Source organism: Cervus elaphus, chromosome 1, assembly GCF_910594005.1.
Source record: "Cervus elaphus chromosome 1, mCerEla1.1, whole genome shotgun sequence".
Lineage (NCBI taxonomy): Eukaryota > Metazoa > Chordata > Mammalia > Artiodactyla > Cervidae > Cervus > Cervus elaphus.
In genome coordinates, this window is record NC_057815.1 from 64,264,198 (window position 1) to 64,275,309 (window position 11,112).

The 11,112-nt window shown below is 35.3% G+C and overlaps 2 protein-coding genes across 2 annotated transcripts; both read left to right on the top strand.

The window, feature by feature from the left end:
* The first annotated feature begins 384 nt into the window (after window positions 1-384).
* Window positions 385-1,341, top strand: LOC122703016 (olfactory receptor 51F1-like). The gene has a single exon (XM_043917134.1). The coding sequence runs from the start codon at window positions 385-387 to the stop codon at window positions 1,339-1,341; it is 957 nt and encodes a 318-aa protein (XP_043773069.1).
* Window positions 1,342-9,930: 8,589 nt separating this feature from the next.
* Window positions 9,931-10,875, top strand: LOC122703106 (olfactory receptor 51F1-like). Its single transcript, XM_043917198.1, has one exon. The coding sequence runs from the start codon at window positions 9,931-9,933 to the stop codon at window positions 10,873-10,875; it is 945 nt and encodes a 314-aa protein (XP_043773133.1).
* The last annotated feature ends 237 nt before the right edge of the window (window positions 10,876-11,112 follow it).

Genomic DNA, 11,112 nt, shown 5'->3' on the forward strand with positions numbered 1-11,112 from the left:
ACCCACTGGAAAAAAAAATAATAATAATTAAAAAAATAAATAAATAAAAAATAAAATAAATAAAATAAAAATAAAATAAAAAATAAAATAAAATGGCACCTTCCATGAAAAAAAAAAATTCTATCAATATAGAAAATAGTTGTTATCAAAATGTATGGAATTATTTGGATGTGTTTTCTTAAATTTAAGAATAAATGTGTTTTATATATATATAGTGAAAGCTATAAATCATACTCTGTTATATATATATATATATATATATATATATATATAAACAATCCATGACCTTAGATAACTCTCCTAGCCAAGAGAAAATTTATCTGGATATCTTCATGTAACAATGTAATGTATTATTTCTATAGGATGTGCACATTGTGAAGATAAATGCTACCAGTCCAGGAAAACATGGAAATCTTAGGTAATTCAACATCTAAATTTCCAACTTTCTTGTTGACTGGAATTCCTGGCCTAGAGTTTGCCCATGCTTGGGTCTCCATTCCCTTCTGCTGTCTTTATGCCACTGCCCTCTGTGGGAACAGCATGATCCTGTTTGTCATCATCACCCAGCAGAGTCTCCACGAGCCCATGTGCTATTTCCTCTCCATGCTGGCAGCTGCTGACTTGGGTTTGACTGTTTCCACAATGTCAACCACATTAGGTATCCTCTGGTTTGATGCAAGTGAAATCAGTCTAGATATGTGCATTATCCAGATGTTTTTTCTTCATGGGTTTACCTTCACAGAATCTGGGGTGCTGCTGGCTATGGCCTTTGACCGCTATGTGGCCATCTGTGATCCTCTGAGGTACACTACCATTCTCACTAATTATGGAATCATTCAGATGGGTCTCTTGATAGTTATACGCACTATAGTATTAATTGTACCACTACTTTTGCTTCTTAAGCCCCTCAATTTTTGTGGAGGGAATGCACTTTCCCACTCCTACTGCTATCATCCAGATGTGATTAAATTAGCATGTTCAGATACTCGGGCCAATAGCATCTGTGGATTAATTGATCTCATCCTGACCACAGGAGTAGATACGCCATGCATTGTTCTGTCTTATATCTTGATCATTCACTCTGTTCTCAGTATTTCCTCCCCTCAAGAACGACGCAAAGTTTTTAGCACCTGTGTCTCCCACATTGGAGCAGTTTCTGTTTTCTACATCCCCATGATTAGCCTGTCATTTGTGCATCGCTATGGGCGATCAGCTCCTAAAGTAGTCCATTCAATGATGGCCGATATGTACCTGCTTTTTCCTCCTGTGCTCAACCCCATCATCTACAGTGTAAAAACAAAGCAGATTCGCAAGGCTATACTCAGTCTTCTTATGAAATAGACAGAGATAATTAAGTTTGAGAAAATCATGATAGAAGTGGCTTTCACTGTAGAAAAGCAATTCTGGTAGGTTACTGTCTTTTGGACATTTTTCTTCTCATATTTCCATTTGTTCAACAAATATTTAGTAAGCATTTTTGAGTTTTCAGTCATAAAATACATATATAATATACCTTAAGGGATTTACAGTCCAATAATAGAAGCAGAAAAATAGTAATAATGAAATAATTTAAGTAATGCCTATAGTAACTAACATTTATTGTGTATTTTATACTAGGCATTCTATTAACTGCCTTTAATATATACCATTTATTCTTCAAAACTGCTCATTGAAATGATTAATTGTATTTTAGAGGTGAAGAAACTTAGTCAAAGACATTTAGGCCATCAAAGGCAAGACATCTAACAGAGCAGGATTGAGACTTGAATTCACGCTTTTTATATCTTAGATAATGTGTTCTTCACAAACATATTGTGTACTCTTCTAAAAGCAACTACAAAAATGTCACAAGATCAGAAGTAGGAACTGGGTCTTCACATCTGTGTATCATGCATTTAAAATATTGTAATGAATTTCTAGCAGTATATTTTAGCTTTTAGTCTTTATTCATAATTAATAGTACAAAAAGTAGAAATAGATATGGCTTGCATGCCATGGCATAGGTCATTATCTAGTACTGAACAACCAATAGAAAATCTTCAAGGATTAGGGATATTAGCTAATTCACTATAGCAATTTAGAGAACTGGAAGAGATCATAAAATGGCATGTAAGGACCTTTGAGGTAGAATTTGTTAACTTTCTTGTGTACAAAGGTCCTTTTGAAACCTAAAGAAATCCATCAACCCTTTTCCAGAAAACAATCACATATTAAAAATACTCATATTATTTTCCATAGAATGTCAGAGGATTCACAAAATGCCGTGCAGGGCCTACATGGCCCTCTTAGTCAAAGAACCAAAGTAAAGAATTCATAATTTTTAGGCTATAAATGATGATACATAGCTAGACTTAAAAAGTTTGGTTCCTGAAAAGAGATGCAGGATAACAGTATCAATTTAAGAGATAGACAGAAACTTAAAGCTCAGTTGCACAAAATAGTTGAAAAATACAGAGGAAAATGGAGATGGAAACCTGATGGGAGACCCATCAATATTAGTGCCTTTGGAAAAGTGGTCCATGATAGGAGGGATGAGCCATGAATCTCAGAAACACTGGGGGCAGCTGTGAGCTCGAGCCAACTCACACCAGTTTGCCCGAAGCCATGGTGTGCATCTCTTCTCAACTCTGCATTAATGATGCCACATTGACAGCTAGAATCACCACTGATACTATGGAATTGATAAATATTGCAAATGAATTTTGTTTCTTTTTTCCTAGGATTTCAGTTTGCCAGCATACCAGTGACTGGGGTCTGTCTTACATTTGGCTTTGTGAAAAGCAATAGAAATTAGAAGATAATGCCCTTAAAATCTAATGTGTAAAATAATTATAGAGACAAAAAATTTATAAAATAATGTATGAAGTGTTGTGATAGTTGCTAATACAAAGTTATACCCCTTATTTGTGCTGGCTTCTAAGCTGAAAATGTTTCCAAAGGTAAATGGAGAAGAGTATTCTGGAAGCAAATCTGTGGAATAATGTAAGAGGTATTGTGTCACCATTTTGCTCTTCATGGAAGAATACTCTCCTGAATTTTAAATTCATAGGTCCTATCTAGGCACAGCATCAAAGAATATGAAAACACAAAATATTTCCTCCTCTTTCCTTCGGTTTTTTTCTCTCCATAAGATTTTTCCAAGTGAATTTAGGTTACAAGATTTTCATTAGTTGCTTAAAGAACATCTTTTGCTTGAACACTACTATTTTAAGAAGAATTGATTTATAGATTTGGTTTAGAAATTCCATTGTTCTTCCTGAATTGTATATATAGGGGACTTTTGTTCTGACAATTCTACATGCCTGTTTCCTGCATAGAGCTTCAGAAATACAGAACACATAAAAATGTTAAAGTTGAAGAACTTTTACTTTGAGATGCCCAAAGGCCTATAGCATTATAAAATGTAATCCTAGCTAAACCTGCTAAAGAAAAGATTCTATATCTCTTTGGATACTTCTGGCTGGACCTGAACGCACGCCCACACACACACAAACACACACACACACACAAAAGATGATGGGAAGGGAGAAATATATTTAGGGATTTTATGAGATGAAAGCAGAAACTTGGATAATTTTATTTAGCTTGAATTGTATTGGTCTACAAATTATCTAGGATACACATACACAGCATGCTGCTGCTGCTGCTGCTATTGCTAAGTCACTTCAGTCGTGTCTGACTCTGTGTGACCCCATAGACAGCAGCCCACCAGGCTCCTCTGTCCACAGGATTCTCTAGGCAAGAATACTGGAGTGGGTTGCCGTTTCCTTCTCCACATATACATGCTACTTACTGTAAATCAGTAAAGGAGGTTAGCTTGTGCTTCGCTTAGATGCAGAGTGGACTTGAGGTAAATTTACTAAATTAGCATTCTAATAAAATTCAGTACTTCAACAAGCACCATGAAAAAGATACTCAGGAGAATCTTGTAGATCAGAGTAGCTCATTCCCTAGGTCACAGGTAGAAATAAAAGAAGCTGACAAGGGGAACAACAAAAACAAAAACAGCTATGTGAATGTGAAGGCATAACACTGTTTTCACTATGTTTTTCTATACCTTACGTATGCCCTGATTCTTTCATTTATGTATATCTGTTGTGTTCTGTCTTTCCCTTTTTCCAATTCTGTCCAGTAATTCCCATTTGATCAATTTATGGAAAAAATTAAAATTTTTCCTGCAGAAGGATGGATCTAGTTGACATCTCTCAGCCTTGAAATAAGTTACTTGCTTATCTACATCATTAGCCAGGATTCTAAGTAGGCTTGAATTTGAATTCTCACCATTCCACTGATATAAGAGGTTAACTCCACATTGAATCTTACTACTTCCTACTCTAGAATATCACATTAATTCCTCTTTGGTTTTTAATCTACATTGTATTCAAATTCTACCTCTTCTAGGAACCATTCTTTAACCAACATAATAGAGCAGCTGACAAAAGTGAGCAAACTGCTCTGAGTAGATTATATAAAGCCATAAGACCCACCCTTGAGTGTGTCCTTGAAGAGGGCCTAGAGGACATGTCATTCAAAGGCTATTAAGGAGTGACATGTGAAGATGATATCAGCATCACTAAGAAGTTGAGAAGTGGCTCTACTCTGCTGACCAGGAATGACAGTTGGAGATGCAGTCATAGAGCCAGGCTCATTAATATCCTTGCACATGGTAAGGCCTTGACATAACAGAGGCCAGATAGCAGTGATTAATCAGAAAAAACCAGGAGGCTGCAATTATAAGAACCCCCAAAGTCTAAAGGGTAGACAAGAGAGCTTAATGTCCAAGCAGTAGTGGGACATCCCTGGGACAAAATAGACAAACAACCAACAAGGGGTTAGCTAGGTAACATTTATAACAAAAACAAGACAAGAATGGGTGACAAGGGGGCTAGAAGAATTGTCATACTTTGCAAGCTTGACCTTGAGTTTAGGAGAGAAGGATGGAAGAGGTTTTGGCATCTTAGATGATTTGTTGTTTAGATACTAAGTCATGTCCAACTCTTTTGCAACCACATGGACCATAGCCTGCCAGGCTCCTCTGTCCATGGGATTTCCCAGGCAAGAATACTGGAGTGGGTAGCCATTCCCTTCTCCAGGGGATCTTCCTGACCCAGGAATCAAACTCATGTCTCCTGCATTACAGACAAATTCTTTACCATCTGAGTCACCAGGGAACCATGTTGCCAAATTTTTCTTCTTGTATGAAAAGGGCTACACTCCTGGAGCCACTTGACTTTGTAATTCTATTTTACTGCTTACTTCTAAATTATAGGAATGCATTTGCTCATTTTAACTACATTTAATGCATATGCACTATCACCCTGCTACTATGTTATTACCTGGAGATACTTTCAAAGCATCTATTATTTCACTTAGTTGTGCATGAAAAGCTATGTGATAGAGTCAAGAGAAACACAAAGAATGAAAATTAAGGATTACTGGATCCTCATTAAATGACATATCCATGCTCAAATAATGATTCATTTTTATTTTTAATTAAAGCAGGTAAACACAGATTTGCTGTGTCAATGTTCATTTTTCTTGGTTCTTTTGTGTCTGTCTTAGCATCACATTTCCTGGTGCCAGAAAGATAACCTGGAGGCAGGGAGGTAAAGCACAACAGAAGGGCACATTCCCCTGGGGTGTATTTCTTCCCGCTGAGTAAATGACTACATCAGCAAGTTCCCTTATAAAATTCTCCATTCTTAGAGGTAAATGGGTGGCCCCCATACACTCACCCAAAATAAGAGTAAGAGAAGTCTTTCCTCTTGTCTAAATGCCAAGTCAAGCAGCTGCTTTCAGATCAGAAACAGTACTTGGTTGTATCTATAATAAAATACGTCTGATGAAATAAGGCTGCATCACTAGTAATTTAGCTTAAATAAAAGGAAAACTTTTTTCAGAAGTGAAGACAACAATTTATCTAGTCTTCTGGCATTGCTACTTCAACATCTTTCTTTGTACGCCTTCTAATTTTCCACATCTTGAAAGGTAAGGCATTCCCCGCTCACCTTGGTACCTGATCTCCAGGCCCTCGGAGCTCCTGGTTATTCTTACTTCCCCTGTTTTGTTGACTTCTATGGCTCGGATATCTATTCAGAAATCCCAAACCCCATGTAGATGTTCTGTTCTTATCTGTTTAGTTAATCATGGCAAAAAAAAAAAAAAAAAATGTGCTTCTTTTATGTGTGTATTTCATGGCACATATAATAACAAAACCTCAAAATAAAATCTTTAAATTATTGTACCTCAATTCTGATTTGAATTACATCTAATATTTGCTTTAATTCTTTATGTTACTAGTATCTCATTATTTTGGGCTTTCTTTTCCAATTTTTTTCTTTCATAATGCTTTATGGTCTATTAGCTGAATTACCTTAGGATATTTTCTTCTTCGTTCTACAGGGGTTTTAACATCTTTGATACTGATGACTGAGATGCTATTCTCTTTTTATTTTTATGCAATATTTTAAAGATTTTATACTAGCATTTTTTTTCTGTAGTGCAAAGAAAGATCTTTTCACACCTTTTTACCCCCAATAAACTACTCATATGACTTGATCTTGGATGCTGTCTCACAAATTATGATCATGTAGAGTGCAGGTTCTGACCCATTTTCCAGTTTCTAGAACCTACAGTCCCACTAACACCCATGCTACCAACACTTCTAGCTCTTTGCCACTTTGGAAAGAGAGGCAGTTAAAACCTAAATTCCAGAATTATGCTGTTGCCAAATTTTCTTCTGTTTTCACTTCTGCTGACAAAGATGTACTTTAGTGAATATTTCAAAATTCAACATGTCTCTACTAATGACACCCCTCACACCATCGTCTTTGCCTGTTTTTCTTGAGATGAGATGTCTGGGAAAGAAAAATGCCCTAGGTCACTGTATAGTTAAATATCCTTTAAAAAAAGGTGATTTTTTTTTTTTTTGGATACAGACTCTGGATTCCTGAATGTAGTCTGTCATAATGGCTTTAAGTTCTGTCCTATGTTTTGACTCAATTCATGTCTATATTCCTTAGTTAGGAGCAGTTAATCACCTTCAAAAAATTCTGGATGAAGACTATCTGTCAGCTTTAACTTCAGTGTTTCTTTGGTCTATTTCTTTTCCCCCGTATCTTTTTTTGAAAACTTAATAGAACATTGGGAAAGACTGGTTTCTCTCCCAATAAATAAATGGCTAAAAATACTTTAAAATGGAAGTCTATTCTATTTTATTTTTAAAAACAATTTATTGAAATATAGTTGTTTTACAATGTTGGGTTAGTTCCAGGGGTAGAGCAAAGTGACTCAGTGATGCCTATATACATATATGTATATGTGTGTATATATATATCTATATATGTATTTACATTTACATTCATATTCTTTTTTAGATTCTTTCCCATTATAGGTTATTACAAGATATTGAGTATAGCTCCCTGTGCCATACAGTAGGTCCCCTTTGGTTGTCTATTTTATGTATAGTAGTGTGTATATTTTAATCCCAAAGTCTATTTTAAATCTTAGAAAACTCTGAAAGCAATATGCTATACAAATTAGAAGGAGTTGCAACATAGATAGATATCGATGATCAACAGATGGGAAGTGAGAGTACATTCAGATTTCTGAATTAGGCACCCTGATATATTAAGTTACCATAGACCTATAGATTGACAACAGATCTATAGAGCTGGCAATCAAAATGGGAAGAAATAGAATATACAAGTTGTGGGAAATAATTCAGATGCCATCATTTGGTGCTTGAGTTGACTTTGAGATACTTTAATGGAGAAATCCAAGAGTTAAAGAGATGGATCTAATATTTAAGAGATTTGTTGTTGCTGTCTAGTCGCTAAATTGTGTCTGATTCTTTTTTGACCCCATGGACGCCCACCAGGTTCCTCTGTCCATGGGATTTCCCAGACAAGAATACTGGAGTAAGTTGCCATTTTCTTCTCCAGGGAATATTCCTGACCCAGGGATCGAACCAATAACTCTTGCATTGGCAGGCAGATTCTTTACCACTAAGCTAACAGGGAAATATTTAGGAGATTAGCTTCAGATTAAATAAATATTTTAAATTTGGAAAATAAATGAATAAAATAACATTATCCATGAGATGCCTATGGAATTGAAAGTATGTTTAAATAGATAACAGGATGTTGGAGAAATAGTCAAACTAAACTTTGACTACATCCATAAGTAAGTTATGTAGTTAATTTGATGATAAAATTGTACAAAAATGGATATACTTAATGAAAATTATCTTGGATGGCTTTTAAAGGAAAAACAGAAGTCTTAAATGAGCTCAAAATATATTTTGGACAATAGCTTTATTTTTACAATAAATTTATGTCTACTATAGATTAATTTGAATTAATGTATCCCATATTATGCTTAAGAATTTCCCGTTTGCTAAATTGTTTGATAAATTGTTTCAATAATTTATCTAGATGTCCTCCAAAACATATGCAATCCAGAAATACAGTTGCTTCATCTCTGAACCATGAAACTATCATATAGGAGATTTGAAAACATAGATATCTCTAACATGGTTGCCATATGTATTAATAGAGAATTATATTACTGTTGAAATACAAGTAATCATCATTATTATTATTATAATTATTATTTTCATTAGGAAGTATAGTGTAGTTTTTAATAGCACAAGTTCTAAAGTCTTATTTTCTGATTCTCAGTGTAATCTCTTCCAGATTTTATGACCTTTGGTAATTTATACTAACTTCTGAATTTCTCTTTGTTTTATCTGTAATAAAAATATCTCTCTCAAGTTTACCATAGGTTCAAATGAAATAATCTTTGTAAAATACCTAGAACATTGTATAGAACATTGTCTTAGATTCACACAATATTGTATACCTGAACAATCCTATAAGAGATCAAAGACTAGATTAAGGACCAGGGAATACATGACACAAAAGAAGATTTTTCCCTATTGATTTTTAGCACAACAGAGGCAGACTCTATAATGGTAAGCAAAGCAATATTTTAATGTTACAAATTAAAAACAATATCAAGCTTCAGATTCACAGGACCTGAAGCCTCTTCCCTCTAGTTCACTTTAGTAAATAAATATAACAAGGCAGGGTAAACTGATGTTATCTAGGGTAGAGTTTTAGGTATAAGTGAAACCTGACAAAGAGAGGTTTCCCTGCTAAGTTAAAATGACTTTTCACTTAGAATCTGAGTTTAATAATTCTAAAATTCCAAGGCAAAATTAGTCAATTGTTTTCTTAGACCAAGTTCTGCTCATGGTTGAATAGAGTATTTCAAGAAGGCAAATAAAATATAAATCAATTACCAGAAACACATTGAATATCTACTATGAGCAATGAATTCTATGAAGCAAAGATTAGATAAAATTCACTCCTATTATTATGTAGCAGAATTAAGATTAACTCCTATTCTCAAGTAGAAGTTTATAATCCAGTTGAAGAATAAAATACATACTAAAAATATTGGTAAGAGTATAAGATTTAAAAAAGTATAAGATAATAAGTGATAAACATCAAATAGATTTAGCTAAGTAAATTGAAATTAAATTGAACTCAATATCTTATTTCAGTGATGAACTTCACAGACATAATATTTGTGAAAGAAGCAAGATGCAATTAGTATATACTACATAATTCTATTATACCAAGATCAAGATCAGAGAGAAGTAATTGTAGTACTAGAAGTCAGAACAATGGTTACTACAGGAGTAGACATTGTTAAGCATAAAGCATTAGGAAGCCTTCTGGGTTGGTGGTAAGGATGTATCAGCTGATCATGGGAGTGGTTACATGGGTATATATAGATGCCAGACTTAGCTGTACTCTGAAGTTTTGTGAATTTTGCTAAATTTATAGTAAATTTGAACTAAAAATAAATTTTAAATTTAGAAAGTCAAGATCAAACAAGAGAATTCCACTCCTGTATACATTAATGCCAAGTTTCCATAACTCCACTTTGCCAACTTTCCTCTTGACTGGCATCCGTGGACTTGAATGGGCCCACACTTGGATCTCCATCCCATTCTGCTGCCTTTATTTGACTGCCCTCTCTGGAAATACTTTGATCCTGTTCATAGTCCTCACTGAGCCAAGCCTCCACGAGCCAATGTACTACTTCCTGTCCATGTTGTCCACCACCGACATTGGCTTATGCATCTCACCACTGGTGACAGTACTGGGAATCTTCTGGGTCAATGCCCGGGAAATCAGCTTCAATGCTTGCTTATCACAGATGTTCTTCATTCACCTCTTCACTTTCATGGAATCTTCGGTGCTCCTGGCTATGGCCTTTGATCGTTTTGTGGCCATTTCTAACCCCCTGAGATATGCTACCATTCTAACGCACACAAGGATTGGACAGATTGGTCTAGCAGTCATCACCAGGGGGACAGTCATTCTGACACCACTAGTCCTGCTTCTTAAACGTCTATCATTCTGCCATAGTCATGAGCTCCATCACTCCTACTGCTTCCACCCTGATGTGATGAAGCTCTCGTGTTCAGATACAAAGATCAATAGTGTATTTGGACTAACTGCAATTATCTCTACTGCTGGGGTGGACTCTGTCTTTATCCTGCTTTCCTATGTCTTGATCATTTGCTCGGTTCTCAACATTGCATCCCCAGAGGAGAGGAAGAAGGCCTTCAGCACCTGCATTTCTCATATCACTGCTGTGGCCATACTCTACATCCCTTTGATCAGCCTGTCTTTTGTTCACAGATTTGGAAAACATGCTCCATCCTATGTGCCCACACTCATTGCTAATGTATACTTGCTCATCCCTCCTGTGATGAATCCCATCATCTATAGTGTAAAAACAAAGCCAATTCAAAAAGCTATGCTCAAACTTTTATGTTTCAAGGGAACACATCTTTAACAATTCTGCTATCATAGATATCTATTTCAAAGTCAATGAAGATTTATCACAAATTGGAGTTATAAACATGCAATTTTACAGTCCAGTGGAGCTAGATATTATCCAATTCACTTATCTCCATGATTTAGTCAATCCCACCTAAGGCAATCTTACCTATTACTCCACTAAAATATGAATTCATAATCTCACTATCTCTCAGTTAGGCTAATTTTACAGATAACTAACCAAATTCCTTTC

Excerpts from the sequence above, each read along its gene's own strand:
- LOC122703016 (XM_043917134.1), top strand. The coding sequence starts at position 385 with ATGCTACCAGTCCAGGAAAACATGGAAATCTTAGGTAATTCAACATCT.
- LOC122703106 (XM_043917198.1), top strand. The coding sequence starts at position 9,931 with ATGCCAAGTTTCCATAACTCCACTTTGCCAACTTTCCTCTTGACTGGC.